The 16,487-nt window shown below is 45.2% G+C and overlaps 1 protein-coding gene across 4 annotated transcripts in view; it reads left to right on the plus strand.

Annotated features, from left to right (window-relative positions):
• RAB44 (RAB44, member RAS oncogene family) overlaps positions 1-16,487 on the plus strand; it is a 54,092-nt gene that overhangs the window by 12,559 nt on the left and 25,046 nt on the right. For all 4 annotated transcript variants that reach the window (XR_008305698.1, XR_008305696.1, XR_008305697.1 and 1 more), the window contains exons 3-7: positions 6,485-6,713; positions 8,314-8,425; positions 11,054-11,216; positions 13,592-13,738; positions 15,087-15,177. Coding sequence is in view for 1 of the 4 variants with exons in the window: in XM_053243564.1 (XP_053099539.1) it covers positions 6,510-6,713; positions 8,314-8,425; positions 11,054-11,216; positions 13,592-13,738; positions 15,087-15,177 (717 nt within the window). In the remaining 3 variants the exon portion in view is untranslated. The remainder of the gene's footprint in view (positions 1-6,484; positions 6,714-8,313; positions 8,426-11,053; positions 11,217-13,591; positions 13,739-15,086; positions 15,178-16,487) is intronic.

A 16,487-nucleotide genomic window follows, 5' to 3' on the forward strand; every position in this document is an offset into this window, starting at 1 on the left:
TAACAGTTTATACATTTTAGAAACTAATTTTTCATCATTTTGACATAATTCCTTCTCAAAATTTGAGATCTGCTCCTCAAATCCAACTTTAAGATCCTTCTTATACATCTCATTTAACTGATGATACTGAAACCAATCTCTAACTTTATCTTGTATTTCAGTTAAACTTTTTAACTTACAATCCTTTTTGTGAAAATGTACCAAATCCCTATAGGTACCCCAACCCGTTTGCATATTTACTTCTTTACGTGATAAAGCTTCAATCGGAGATACCCATAACGGAGTTTTAGGTTCAAACCAATTTTTATATTTTAACCACACCCTCATTAAACTCCTTCTCACATAATGGTTCAAAAAATCTTTATGTATTTTACTTTTTTCATACCATAAATACGCATGCCAACCAAACCTTCTGTCAAATCCTTCTAAATCAAGAATTCTAGGATTTCTTAGCGTTATCCATTCTTTTAACCATGTCAAACAAACAGCATCAAAATACAACCTTAAGTCTGGCAAGGCAAGACCACCCCTTTCCTTTGCATCTGTTAAATTCTTAAAATTAATTCTTGGTCTTTCCCCCTGCCAAACAAACTTAGTTATGTCCTTCTGCCATTGCTTAAAACAAGTTAAGGTGTTAATTATAGGAATAGTCTGAAAGAGAAACAACATTTTGGGCAAGACATTCATTTTCGCCACTGAAATTCTTCCCATTAAAGAGAGATTCATTTTGGACCATCTTTCTAGATCAGTTTTCACTGAATTCCATATTTTGACATAGTTATTTATAAACAGCAGAGAGTTGTTATTTGATAACCAAACCCCCAGATATTTAACTTTCTTCTCTACTTTCAGCTCACTTATTTGAGAGAATCTATCTTTAGTTTTCTGGTCCATATTTTTAGTTAAAACCTTAGTCTTGGTCTTATTTATATAAAATCCAGCCAGTTGACCAAATTGTTGTATTTTATCCAAGAGTCTTTCGATCTTATCCATTGGATCTTCTAGAAACAGCACAACATCATCTGCAAAGGCTCTCAGCTTATAATCCTGTTTCCCAATTTTGGGACCTTGTAATTTGTCATCTTCTCTGATAGCTCTACAAAGCACTTCTAGAACCAATATAAAAAGCAATGGGGAAAGTGGACATCCTTGTCTTGTCCCTTTTTGTATTACACAGTTGTCTGATAATTCCCCATTTACAATAATCTTAGCATATTGCTCCAAATAAATTGTCTTAATTGCCCTAATAAAATTATTGCCAGCAATCATTACCTCTAATAGTCTCCACAAAAATTGCCACGAAATATTGTCAAAAGCTTTCTCTGCATCCAAAAAAATAATCGCCATCTGTTTATCATTATGTTTTTCATAATACTCCAGAACATTCAAGACTGTTCTGACATTATCTCTCAATTGTCTCTTTGGTAAAAAACCAGCTTGGTCTTCATGGATAAAATGCCTCAGTATAACCTTCATTCTTCTTGCCAAAATAGCAGCAAAAAGTTTATAATCATTATTTAAGAGTGAAATTGGTCTATAGTTTTTAACTAACGTTAAATCTTGGTCTGGTTTTGGGATTACTACAATATTTGCATATTTCCACGAATCCGGCATAATCCCTTTTTGTAAAATATCATTCATAGTCCATTGAAGAGGTTGTAAGATTTGATCTTTAAATGACTTATAGTATAAAGCTGATAGTCCATCAGGCCCGGGGGCCTTGTTGAGCTTGGCTTGGTTTATTACTTCAATTACTTCCATAGCTGTTATCGGAGCATTCATAATTTCTATTTGTTCCTTAGTAAGTTTTGGAATATTTTTGGTCCTAAGAAACTGCTCAATTTTTTTTATCTTCAACTATTTTACCTTTATATAATCTTGAATAATATTTTAAAAATTCCGCTCTTATTTCTTTTCCATCATAAGAGAGTCCATTTTTTGTAAATATTTTAGATATATAATTTTGCCTGGAATGGATGTTAGGCTAACCGGCCTGTAATTTCCCAGATCGCCCCTGGATCCCTTTCTGAAAATCGGTGTTACATTTGCTACTCTCCAGTCCTCTAGTACAGAGCCCAATTTCAGGGATAAGTTACATATTTTAGCAAGGAGGTTGGCAATTTGACATTTGAGTTCTTTGCGGACTCTTGGATGGATGCCATCCGGCCCTGGTGATTTGTTAGTTTTCAGTTTTTCCAGACAGTTTAGAACATCATCTCTTGTCACTTCTAACTGACTCAGTTCTTTAGCCTCCATCCCTAAAAAGCCTGGTTCAGGAACAGGTATATGCTCAGTATCCTCTGCCGTGAAGACGGACGCAAAAAACTCATTTAGCTTCTCTGCAACCTCCATATCCTCCTTAATAATCCCTTTCACTCCTTCATTGTCTAATGGTCCAACCGTCTCCCTGGCAGATTTCCTTCTTCTGATGTATTTAAAGAGGTTTTTGTGATTCCCCTTGATACTTTTGGCTAAATGTTCCTCAAACTCTCTTTTTGCCTCCCTTATGGTCACCTTGCATTTCTTTTACCACAGTTTGTGTTCCTTTCTGTTCTCTTCATTTGGACAGGCCTTCCAATTTCGGAAGGAAGTCTTCTTCCCTTTTATGGCTTCCTTGACGGTACCCATTAGCCATGCTGGCATCCTCCTGGACTTAGTGGTATCTTTCCTCCTTTTGAGTATACTATCTAACTGGGCTTCTAGTATTGTAGTTTTGAATAAACTCCATGCACTCTGGAGCGAAATGACTCTCCTGATTTTCCCTTTCAGCTTTCTTTTCACCATACTCCTCATTTTGGAGAAGTTTCCTCTTCTGAAATTTAAAATGTCTGTGTTAGACTGCCTTGGTGATTCTCTCCCTGCATGTATGCTGAATGTGATGGCACTGTGGTCACTGTTCCCTAAAGGGTCGATGACACTGACATCACGGATCAGGTCCTGGGTGCCACTCAGAATTAAGTCCAAGGATGCCTTCTCTCTGGTTGGTTCCAAGACCAACTGTTCTAGGGCACAGTCATTTAGTGTATCTAGAAATCTGACCTCTTTGTCATGACCTGACTGTGAATTTACCCAGTTTATGTGTGGGTAATTGAAGTCACCCATGATTACAGCCCTGCCTCTCCTTGATGCCTCCCTGATTTCCTGCTGCAACTCCCAGTTACTGTCAGTGTTTTGATCCGGAGGGCGATAGCACGTCCCCAGTAGCACGTTCCCATTCAGGCCTTGTATTGTCACCCACAGGGTTTCTGTGGAGGACTCCGGTCCACCTAGGTTTTCTAGCTTGTTAGATCTATCCCTTCCTTAACATACAGTGCTACTCCACCTCCAAGGCTCCCATCCCTGTCCTTTCTATAGAGTTTATATCCAGGGATAACAGTGTCCCACTGGTTCTCACAGTTCCACCATGTTTCTGTTATGCCCAACATAGCTGGCTTAATAAAAAGGTTTTACTTGAATCATTACGGATCATGTAACCTCCCATGTTTCACAGTGAAAAGGACCTCCTTAACACCCCTGTTCTCAGACCAAGCATCACTTTACAAGCCCCTTCTCCCACGTTGCATATTGTTTATGACTCTTTTCCACCTGGCTGTATGCTGTATTCATTTACCCTGCTGCAATAGTCTATCCCCCACTGATTTAAAAGCCAAGAGGGGTATTATTCTTTTTGATTAGAGAAATACTAGAAAATATAGTTGTGCTATGAACAATATATTATCAACAGATCAGAACATACCTCAGCACATAGTACTGTACTGCATAGTGTATGAAATGACACGCTGTGTGCATTATGTGGTACTTTAGTATTTATGTACATCCATTTGCCTACATGTGCACTAGAGACAAGATGCATCCCTTCCACACTGAGAAAATAAACTTCTAGAATGCTGGGGTAACATGGGGGCAGATCCTTAAAGATTAATAACTCTTGCAACTCACCATGGGTGTCTGCAAGACCTTTTCTGGGGGCAGGAGTGGGGAGGAGACTGCAATTCTATACTTGCTTACCTGGAAGCAAGCTCCAATGAATTCAAAGGGCAGTCTCAATCAGCGGGGGGGACGGGGACTTCTCCCATTGCTCACCCCCTCCAGACACCCTTAGGAACTTAGGAACATAGGAAGTTGCCATATACTGAGTCAGACACCCTTAGGAACTTAGGAATATAGGAAGTTGCCATATACTGAGTCAGACCATTGGTCTGTCTAGCTCAGTATTGTCTTCATAGACTGGCAGCGACTTCTCCAAGGTTGCAAGCAGGAACCTCTTTCAGCCCTATCTTGGAGAAGCCAGAAAGCTTTTGCTACTCCCAGAGCACCCCCATCCCCTGCGGGGAATAACCTACAGTTCTCACATGTGGTCTCCCATTCAAATACAATCAGGGCGGACCCTGCTTAGATAAGGGGACAAGTCATGCTTGCTACCACAAGATCAGCTCTCCTCTCCAACACACGCTCACAAAATTGTAAGAAGGTATCAATAGGCAAAAACAGGGACAAAAGAGGGATAGTGATTTTCCACAGAAAGGGGAAATAAGGACTGTGGCTGGTAAACAAATAAATAGGGTCATAGAAAGAGTACAGCACAACATAGAGACACATCTCCATAATGGAGATTGCTGTCAGGGCTTGACTGTATCTTGCCACTTCCTTTTTCCAGCTCGCCTGGGATTCCCACCCACTGCAGCAGTTCATGGTGAGAGGCTGAATGAATGGTGATACCATGTGGCATGCTGGGAGCCAAAGCACACAGTCTTAAGAAAGGGAAAGGCAGAAGAAGAGTCCTTGCACCTGGTCTGTGTTCAAAGCAGAGATAAAACAGTTTAGGGGAGGCTTATAACTTGCCTAGAGTAAGTAGTAGTCTGCTTCACTAAGGTCATTGACCCAACAACACAAAAACAATATAGGACACAGTAAAGACAATACAAATAGTGCAAAAAAAGACATAGTGACAAGGTCTTCATAATACCAGTAATTCAAACCAGCTCAGACCCACTGGATCTTGCATGTGGCCACACAAAATTTGGCCACACACAGTGTCCTAGATGCACATCCTATTCTAGGATGTATATCCACCATCCGTTCTAACTTGGATGTTTGATAAGAGGGGAGGAAATAAGAGAAATACAAATATCTCTATAAAATAAACAATAGAAAAGAACGTGAGTCACAGTCTCAGCATCCTGAACACAGGGACAGATCGGGCTGTGTATGCACATACACATGCAGAAAGCGAAAATGGTCAATCTGTCATTTTGGAGGCAGGCGGGCTCAGGGAGGGGAGCTCTTGCCACCGCCTCTGCCTCCTTTGCCTTGGTTTCCCCTCAAGTGGCTGTCCCCACAGCACAGCAGCAGATGGTTAAAAGTTTTTTTTTAAAGGGGCGTGGGGGTACAGGGCAGTGGCGGGGCTCTGAGGAGGCCCCCCCAACATTTGGAGTCCCCCCCAAGACAGGAGGCCACAGACCTAATCCCCAGGGTCCGTGGCTAAATCCACCTCTGATTAAACTCATTAAATAGTAGGCTGGCTTAGGGTGCTTTGTAAATCTACCGAGAAAGTTTCTTAGAGAGATGCATGCCAGATTGCTCTGCTCTACATTGCTTTAAAAGCCCTTCAGCAGCATCAAAACCCAAAAGCATTAGAAACTGAGGGGAGAATCCGTGTTTGCCTGACATAGCATGGAATCGTTTTGGCCAGCTAGATTGAAAGCCATCTTCCAAAATGAGGGGGGCTAGGACTTTGGGGCAAAAAATGATTTTGATCCAAAAGTTAAATACATGCATCCAAATTTTAGCCTCCCTCCACTCCAGTAAGTAATGATCTCCCACAGGTGATCAGGCAGGGAGACTATATACTGGACGGGAGAAGACTCATTTTCTCCCTCTCCCAGGCCACAGGTGCCAACAATAATAAATCTAGGTATGTGTGGACACATAAACATTTCTGTGGGCTAGTAACTTTTGTTGACTTATTGACAGAACTGAGCTGAATGTAGCTACTGAGTGAGAACAAGCTGCTGGAAGTCGCAAGCCACACAATGAATGCTTTTATTGCCCACACAAAGTCCCATCCTAACTCAGAAGGGTTTGTGGTCCTTCCAGGTCAGGGGGAGCCAATGGCCAGTCTGTTGGGTGGAGTCAGTCAGGGACCCTTTGCCGCCCATGGGTTGCTCCCTCCTGTAGCCCACCCAAAGTAGCAGCATGCAGTCTGTGGGTTCCTGATTCTAGCCCCAGGAGCTGAAGATGCTTATTTGCAAAGTGGCATTAGTGTAGAAGTGCACGTTCATGACTGAGCAAAGTGGAGTCCAATACAACACATCAGTGCGGATACACCTGTTGGGCAATCACTCTCTACTGCTTCATAACAACTGTGGGGAGAATGTTTTTGCAATTAAAGAGCACAAATAACATGCAATGGTGTGCCAAATACCAATGTGCCAGCTCAGGATATTTTAAAAAAAGGACAATTCCCTTCTTCCTCTTTCCAAAGAGCTGAATAAACCTCTGGGAAGACCATGGATAAGCAGAGAATGCCTGCTAAAGGCAGAAAGTTTGGGTCAAGTCGCCGGAAGCAAATGAGAGGTGCAGGGGGAGATGTGCAGATATCTGCAGCCTCGAAGGAAGAGCCATTATCTTCTGAAATCATGGAAATGGTTCAGGATGTCTTCCAGGAACTTGATGAAAACAAGAAGGGTTTTATTACACGTGCTGATATGCAGGTAAATAGAGAAATCGGCTTTTGTGATCCAAATGCTGAACGGAGTCTGAGTCCTCTTGAGGTAGCGCAAGGCTTATTGGAGAATGAGAATAAGACCTTGCAAAAATTCTGATGTTGGCCATGTCCTGTATTTGGATCAATCTGTGATTTCCAGAAGGATAAAATCATCCCCCCTTCACTGCTTTAGTACTACTGAAGTGGATGTTGTCCCAGACACAGAGTAAATTGTTCCTTTCCTTTTGGTGTTACAAAGCCAAGGCTGGATTATGACATGCTGAGGTCCTAAACTTTGTCAGGCTTAAAAGGCTTTGCAACATTACAAAAAGGGTTGGAAGTCCTGCCCGCATGCGTCACTCACCCCACCACCACCACCACCATCAACACCACCACCACCATGGTGCTTACAGTTACAGGCAAACACTGCCTATAACTGTGATGGCAGGTGTTGGTCTAAACTGAGGTTTGATAGGTTTAATAATTTTTAAATATAATTTACAGTTATTTCTGCACAGATTTATAAACTTATTATGATACACTAGTGATTTGAGGCCTGTTAAATAACAGGCGCTAGTAGAGTTGTGCACTCCGGGGCCCCCGCCGCCATTCCCCCTTCCGCCGCCGCCAGCCTGCATGCCGCGGCCAGTATCCCTGGCCGGGCAAGGGCCCCAAAGTCTCCCCCCGCCCAGTTTTGGCGGCGCCGCCAGGCCTCGGCGGCGGCTCTGCCACCACCTCGGCCGGCTTCCCCCGCCGCCTCTTCCCCCCGCCCGGCTTCGGCGGCGCGGCCAGGCCTCGGCCATGGCTCCGCCGCCGCCTCGGCCTCGGCCAGTTTCCCCTGCCGCCTCTTCCCTGGCTTCCCTGGCTTCGCGGGGCTTCCCCGGCTTTGCCTCTTCCCCGGCTTCGCAGCGGCCGCTTCTGGCCTTTCCGCGGCCGGGCAAACAACCGCCCAACATGGCCGCCTGGTGCTGGCGGTCGTGTCTCCCTCGGCGTGCCCAGAACAGCTGAGGGAGACACGGAGGCACGCCAGGCATTTGACACGGGCGCACACTTAGCCTTTTATTATAGAGGATAACTGTATAGCCATATACATATATTTTTCTTTTATCACAACTATCAGAATTATAATGTCTATTTTAGAGTCCTTTCCCCCCTTTCTCCCGTGTTTCCCAACCAAATATGTACAACTTGAAATTTAGTCTTTTGGGGGGGGGGTGTTCAGAGGCCCCTCATAATGTGAGGGCCTATAACTTCCTTGAGTCACCTTAAGTGGCGCAGAGGGGAAATGCTTGACTAACAAGCAGAAGGTTGCTGGTTCAAATCCCTGCTGGTAAACACCTATATTGGGCAGCAGCGATATAGGAAGATACTGAAAGGCATAATCTCATACTGCACAGGAGATGGCAATGGTAAACTCCTCCTGTATTATACCAAGAAAATCACATGGCTCTGTGGTATCCAGGAGTCGAAATTGACTTGACGGCACACTTCCTTAGCTTGTGCCTAAATCCAGCACTGCACAAAACCATTTTTTATAGACCATCAGCTATTTCTTGTTTGAGAAGAATCTGAGATCAGACTTTAATTCACATTTGTATTGTTTTCAGAAAGTGGGGGTAGACTTGCCTTGGAGCGCAGAAGAGCTGGAGCTCATCTTTGATGGCCTTGATTCTGACAGTGATGGCTACTTAACCATTGAAGAGTTCACTACAGGACTCAGTATGTCTTGCTTTAGTGTGTGATGATAATGGGCCGGGCTGTGCAAATGTTAGGGCAGTAAGATCAACTGTGTGGACTAAAGCTGGTGCTTACAGAATCACTTATGGATGAGGTAAAGAAGGGTAGACATGACTTTGTGTGAATGGACCCATCCCATCCTGTTAACTGAAATGTTAGCTCAGAAGTAAGCATAATCTTCAGCTACCCTATTGCTTAACTGATGCACCAGTTTTCTTGGCCCACAAAAGGGTGATGCAATGACTTTTTACGTTGATGTAATACAGTTGATTTCAGTGGATCTTAATCTATGTGAAACATCTTTCAGCTGCCTAGAAGGGCTTCTCACCCAGTAACTGAAATGAAAATATACATATAAAATATTCTGTAATACTCCTGAAAGTAACTTTTCAGTGGCAATAGCAGGATATTTGGTCCCCATATTATAGATGGGGAGGTAGCCACCTTGCTCATAAAAAGAGGAAAAGATGATGATGATCTGTACTGTTGATCCCTCCACTTTTAGATCTGTCTAGATGTGCACTCCTTGACAGGAGATGTGCAACAGGAGTGTAGCATAAAGCCTCCAAAAGAAAAATTAACTGAAATAAAACTAAAGCATGAGACTCACCCAATGGCATCAGCATTGACACAGAAGAAGTGGGTGTGTATGGGGAAGTAATCTAATTTCTGTTTATTTAAAAGAAAATCTAGTGAGATGGGTTCTCCCATGCTGGAGCTTACAGCAGATAAACAGATATATTCCAAAGAATATAAAAAATCCAAACAAAATTATACGGACACTTAAAACAAAAAACACACAACCCAGCCTCTCAAATAATGGGTCCAATGTGCCACAGCCATGTGTGGTAGGAGTTAACCCTCACTACTGTTATCGTCTTATAGTGCGGGAGTTACCCCTTACCCAACAGTATGCAGTGGGTGCTCTTTGTGTAGCCAGATTTCATATTGTGTAATCACAACTGCAACTAATGTCCCATTCAGGGAAAAGAACTGTTATTTTCCAGCAACAAAATATTGCATCTTGGAAAATGTGATATATCTGCAACAAAAGTGCTTAGCTTCCACACAATCTGATATCTGATTGTGTGTGTGTGTGTGTGTGTGTAGAAAAACCATAGACATTGCAGCTCATTAATGCAAAACTTTCACTAGCCTTGTACTGAAATGCTATCAGTACAATAATGAACAACAGTTGTAGACTTGGCTTTCCAAAAGATTGCAAACTGCATAGTTAGATGTAGATTGAGGCTGCTCTTGGCAGGAATTTTCAGCAGCAATGGTAAGGCCAACATAAAAGTGAGGGGGGAAGTGCCTCCAGGAAGGAAGCACTCGTGCACAGGTTTGGAGCAATTACTGCTGTGTCATTCCTTCATGCTGATCCTGCTGGTTGCCTGGGTTTATTGCAATGATTAGCATAAGGATCAGCACAGACTTTAATTGGCTTGCAAGTGCTAGTTGCTCTGGTTCAGCATGCTTTTCACCCATGAAGCTGTACATCTGGAAGCCACCATGAGTAGTTACATGGATGAACCCCGTGGCTAAGTATTTTTTTAAATCAGGGCTGTAGTTCTAGCTGTAGAAACCTCTAGCTAGTTAAATCTCTAGCTGTAGTTGGACTTTACCACACCTTCCATTATCCCCAGCCCAGGTGTGTAGGATAATGGAGTGTGGGAAGACAAATGTCCATGGCCTGCAGGGCACTGGGAGGCCCACCCCCTGCTCCATTACTCCTTCCACATTGTGCTTCCTGCCTTCCCACTGTCTTCCACCACTAAGGCTGGGAATATCACCCTGAGCTGGCCACACTCCTTCCCTGCATTAGCACACCAGTGCAGGGTGTGTGGCCAGTGCTTAGAAACATAGGAAGCTGCTATATACTGAGTCAGACCATTGGTCTATCTAGCTCAGTATTGTCTTCACAGACTGGAGCGGCTTCTCCAAGGCTGCAGGCAGGAGGCTCTCTCAGCCCTATCTTGGAGAAGCCAGGGAGGGAACTTGAAACCTTCTGCTCTTCCCAGAGCAGCTCCATCCCCTGAGGGGAATATCTTACAGTGCTCACATGTAGACTCCCATTCATATGTAACCAGGGCAGACCCTGCATAGCTAAGGGGACAAGTCATGCTTGCTACCACAAGACCAGCTCTCCTCTTGGCGCGAACGTGTGGCCCCTCACGCTCTCCAACCCTTTCTTTGTTCACCCTCTCTTTGCTTGCCGGTGGAATGCTCCCTCGAGAGTGAGGGAGAAAAATGAAGCATCCAGCCAGTGAAGAAAGCACTTTGCCAGCTGGTGAGGGTGAGGGATCATATGTTTGTGCTCAGTGCCAACCACACCCGCTGCATGGGTGTGCTGCAGCAAGGGGAAGGGGCGTGGCCAGTGCAGGATAGTGTGCCTGGCCTCAGTGGACTTGGTGACTTGTCCCAGGGTCACCAGCAAACTTGCCATCCCCCTGCCCCGCTGCAATGTATGCAGCTGAGGATGATAGGAGTTGTAGTCCAACAACAGCTGGGGACCTTAGGTTGGTTATATAGGTTGGTAGGTTGGTTACCTAAGTTGGTTATATAGTGCCATGTCTGTCCAGAGGAGTAACCTTGGTTTTCACATGGCAGGACATTTTCTGAGCTCACAGAGTGTGACAAGAGAGCACCGGAAGAGGAAGACAACTTCGAAAAGGTCTTCTGCCAACCTGTCCGTGAAGGAAGCTGATAATGAGGAGCAAAAATGCTTTGAGGCCTTCATTAACCAACTGGGAGCTGACAATATATTTGAAGAGTAAGAACAGCCTAACTTTATGTTTGTTTCACACCAAATATCATGTGTGAGTCCAGGCAGAGCAGGACCGGGAGTAAATTGTTGGGAATTCTCTCTGGTAAGAGATACCCTTCTATCACAGCAGAGTGCACAGAGGCAAAACACAGCAGAGTCTGCCTAGGCATGCGTGTATGCTGAGGGTAAAAGAAACTTGGAGCCAGTTCATAGTATCAAATCAATATAAGGAGTCTTTATTAGCGAACTACATTCTAGATAGTAAAGTGGAGAGAAAGGATCTCTAATCTAGCTAGCTAGCTGGATGTAGAGGGATGGTTTCTGCATCTCTGCACACATGGTGCAGGGAGAGAGGAGTGCGTGTGTTGCAAGGGAGAAGAAAGGGAAGAGGAAGTGACAAGGCAGGAAGGAAGTCCCCGAGAGTAGCAATCTACATATCAAAGTGATAGTGTCAGAGAGCAGTAGAGAAGGGATGACCAATGTCTTGACCCCTCTAGCCTGCTGAGTCACTAATCTGCCCCCCTCTGTCATTGAGACATGAGACAGTGCAGAGTCCTTCAATTCCAAGATAAATGACAGAGAAGTAGCTTTGATGTTAAACCAAATGGCTAACTTTGAATCTATATACAGGTGGCCCTTGTTACCTGTGGTTTCAGCACTCATAGTTTTGTGTATCTGCGGTCAGGCAATATATACCCAACCTTGTTATCCACGGTAAGCGGTTTCACATATCCATGGTTTTCAATGCATGTGATACTGCCCTTTAAAGGTCATGCTCTTGCTGCATGTGCTCATGGGTTGTGAGAGAAGTTTGGAGGAGGGCGGTGGAGTGGTTTGGTTTGCATTTTTTGAGCTTTTTCTGCTTCTAAAAACCATTTGGGGTAACATTTGGCAGCCTTGGGTAGCCCTTGTTATCCTTAGGGAGCCATTGAGAGCCTTTAGGAGCCTTTGCTCTGAAACATTTGGTGGCTTTTTGGAGCTATTTCTGTGGAGCCTTTGCAAGCTTTTGGGAGCCCTTGGGAGCCTTTATTGAGCCATTCCTGTAGAGCTTCTTTGAGGGGGAGGAACTCCTTCAAACCTATCTGGAGGAGTTGATGGACATTGTCCAGGCAGCTTCTGAGAGTGAGGAAGAAGAGGAGAAAGAGGAGGAGATGTTCCCCATGTCCTTCACCACAAAGGGGCTGTTTGAGATTCTGCAGCTGGGGACTGTCTTGGCTAACAAGGGCTTCAAACCTGATCCCCTGATGAAGCACAGCATCAAGTTCAAATGGAAGCTGGAGGCTGCATTGCAACCCCACAGGGACACTTACCGGGTTCTGCAAAGCAAGACCAAACAAAGCACCATCATCACCAACTGGTGATGGTGGTTTGGTAGCCACACCCAGTACCACAGCTCCAGAGTCGTCATAGGAAAGTTATTCTCTCACTGTCTACATCTTCAAGGAGGAGGATAAGGATGATAATGACAATGCCAGCAGCAGATCTGCCTCTCCAGGGCCACCTTCTGCCACCTGACAGAGGACTGGAGCTGAGGGCTGTGAACTCCAGCACCACCGCAGTGGAGTGAGTTAACTCTTCTGCATTCAGTTTTTGATTTTTGCTGCTGCAGAACTGTGGAGTGCAGCAAACTCCAGCAGTGGAGTGAGGTAACTCCTCTACTTCTGTTTAATTTAATTTAATTCAGCTTAATTTTGTGCTCCCTGTTTGGCCAGCCTTCCAACCAACTAGGCCAATTGGCTTGTGCTGCTAAGTGCTGGACCTCAACTGTGGGGTGTAGAAACTTCACAATTACAAATTACTGGTGGAGCTGGGGGTCATTGCTGGGGGAGCTGGAGAGTGGGAGAGCTAAGGTGGCCAAAGTACAGTGCTGTGCTTATTTCTGCCTTTACCCTATATTTTTGGTGATTTTTTGTTCATTTTCCTAGTGTCTGGAACCTAAGCCCCCAATTCCCATTTGCTTAAGGCTTCATTAATTGTAGGCCAGAACGAAACATCCACGAATAACCTGTAACGAGGGCTTTGGAAGTGGGAAGGAATGGCCCTAGAGAGTCATCTCAGAATTTGTCAATAGCGGGGGTTTACAGGAATGGAGCCTTCATGGAGGCTTTTACGTAAGCCCCCTTCATAGAGGGGGTTTACAGGAACGGAGTCATCTAAGGGATGATTATGTATATGTGAGTTGCTTGAGGGCTAACTCTGATTTATTTTAAATAAATATTCACCTACAATAACAAAAGAGCAGTACATCCTGCCTAAGATTTGAGTGAAACAAAGGTATCCAGAAGAGCTAGACTAGTCTCTGAATGAGAGGGTTTGGTTCAGTCAGATCAACCTTTCTGCAGCATATGCATCTAGAAACATCCAGATCTTCTCTCTTATAGCAAGTCGGAAATTTGGAAGATTTGGGTGCAGCTCCGACAGGATGAACCACATCTGCTGGGAGACCTGAAGGGATTCTTGGCTAAGATGACACACTTGATCAAGGAAGCTAAGCATGCAAAAGAGACATTACAGCTGATGCTGAAAATGTAGGTCATTGAACATAAGATGGTGGTATTAGAATAAACTAGCTGACCCCGCACAGAGCATCTGTGTGCTCTTTGGGGTCGGCGGTCACCTCTTCCCCCCACCTTCTGCCCCAGTCTCCGCTTCTTTACCGCGGCTGGCCTGAGCTGGACCCAGCCACCTCTCCTCCCCACTGCCACTTCTGCCCCCCCTTTCTTTCCCCCCTCCTGGGCCTTGTCTCCGTGGCCGGGCCTGCCACTGCCACAGCAACCAATCCTCTTGGGTGTGCCTCAGCCAATCAGGCACCTCTGCAGCCCAGCCAATCAGCTGGGTGCCGGGATGCACATTCCAAGGCGCACCCAGGAGAATTAAATATATAGATGCTTCCATGAACACAACTTTCCAGAATGGGAATAAAGGCTCCAGCAAAAGAAAGTACAGGATACAAGGGTGCGGGGATGGCAAAAGGTGGCTTCAGTGTTTGCATTTACAGAGAATGAATTGGTGAAGGGGGCTTCGTAATGATGCATATGAGTTGCCCACATATAGTCCTTCGTTTGATCTGTGACATCTCCAGTTTAAGACTGTCAGGTAGCAGAATACAGAGACTATTTCCCGCTTTAGTTGGGCCAATGGCCTGGCCCAGTCAGGGTGGAACAAATGGAGCCATCAGGATGAAATCCATTTCTCTGAGAAATGCTAGCTGGCCCTCCCAGTTGCCAGCCCAGAGTGAGGAGAGTTATATGGAGGGCGTCATGGCTGAGGCAATAGGACTTGCCAGTAGGCCAGCTTGGGGCAGTGAGGCGGTGGAGGGGGACCACCCTTCTTCCCTGACCTCTGCTCAAAGTAGCCCAACCATATAATTAGTTGCAAACCAGGCAGGGGCGTAACTATAATAGGGCAAGGGGAGACAGTTGTCTGGGGGCCCACTGCCTTGGCCCCCCCACGAGGCAAGTCACATGACTGACTCCCCCAGCCACGCACCCGCCCGGCCTTCCTTCAGTTGTATTCATCCTCCGAAATTGATGTGAGTGTTAAGACCTGGAGCTACCAGAACAGCATGTCCTTCTCTAGTACCATTAAATGACTGGCATCGTCTACAATGTACAAAACCTTTAAAAAAATAATTTAGGATGATGTTCTATTGTGGTGCCTCATTTAAGATTTCTTTACTTCATGAGCTGAGCTTCAGTGAGGGGGGGGGCATTTTAAAATCTTTTCTCTGGGCCCACTCTAACCTTGCTATGCCCCTGAAACCAGGGGTAAAAGCCAATTCTTATCATGAATGAATGACTGGTAATATTGTCTCATATTTCTAATATGAGACATAAAAACAAATCTGTGTTAATGTTATTTGGTCCTTTGCACTAGACGAGTGGCTGGGCACAACCAGGAGGTGCAAGGGCTCTATGAGGAAATGGAACAGCAAATCAAGAGGGAGAAGCAACGGCTGCAGCGTGAGGTGGGTGCAGAGCTGGGCTGTGCTTAATCCCTGGGATTTCTGAGAAAGGGTGTGTTGGGTTTTTTAAAAACCTGCCCTTTCCCAGAGGCTCAGGGTAGATGACACCGTTTCAAATACCCATAACAGTTTATTGTTATTATACTCGATAGTCATTCCAGGAGGAGCTGTCTCAGCTTTCTCATGAGCCACATGATAGCTTCAGGAGGGGCAGTGGGGAAAGGCTCGGATCCAAAACAAAGAGAAGGAATAAAGTCTTTTCCTAGAAAAGGCAAGAGACCTTGTGTGGGCAGGAGAGCAACTGCAAGGACCGATGGGCTCAGGGCCGCATTAACATAGCAGCAAATGTAGCATCTGCTACAGGCCCCGTGTTTTCTAGGGCCCCGCATGCCTGGCTTGCACGTCTGCCCCTTCTTTTGCTCTCTGTTTGGTGCTCTCTGCTGACTCTCCTCATTGCCTGCTGCTGCCCATTCTCTGGCCTCGCTCGAGGGCATGCTTAGGATTGCTGGCCCTTCAGGGTTGGCCCGGCGCCTCATCAGTGTTCAGGTGACTGCTGAAAAACAACCCTGGAGATTTTAACGGTTTGATATTGTCAGAAATATCAGAGGGAAATTTTCCAGAAATAGCTTCAGTTAAAGTAGGCAACCCTACCCTTGCCCGCCCCCCCCACCCCCACCCCCCACTTCTCTCTCTCTCACATACATATACTCAAGTCTCATGAGAGGTTCAAGAAGTTCAGTGATCTTCACTATTTTTCAAGTAGGGGCCACTTTGCTAAGAAGCCTTCAGTGTGAGAGCCGTTTCCCACTGTGCTGATCTCCTCACAGTACTGCACTTTTCTTGGTATGGGGAGGGCCCTTTAGGAGAGCCAGAGCCCTCTTTTAAGTGCTCTTTGGGGAAAGTGCTGGGAAGGGTACACTTCCTAGCGTGTCCTGCCTGCCTCCCAAGATAGTGCAGGGGCTCAAGAGCACTGGACAAATACAGCACTACGTGGTGTGAATGGTCACCTCCACATGGTGCCTGGGGGACTGTGTAGAGGAGTATTTAGCTTTGGCTGAAACTTCACACAGGCCCAAGAAACAGACAGAGAATTGCACTTCAGCCGATGGGGGCCACCACTGGGCTCTGGGACCTTACAAATAAGAGCACTGAACAAGTTTAAAATGGCCACTTTCCCTGAAGTGACTACTATCTTTCTGCCTTTTTTTTTTTTTTTTTGAGAATTATATATATAGTATTTCTGGATACCTTTTGACAAATTTGACATAATGGACTGTAGCTGTTGCTGCTGCACCAGATTTTTAGCCTTCTGC

This window comes from Hemicordylus capensis, chromosome 4 (assembly GCF_027244095.1).
Source record: "Hemicordylus capensis ecotype Gifberg chromosome 4, rHemCap1.1.pri, whole genome shotgun sequence".
Lineage (NCBI taxonomy): Eukaryota > Metazoa > Chordata > Lepidosauria > Squamata > Cordylidae > Hemicordylus > Hemicordylus capensis.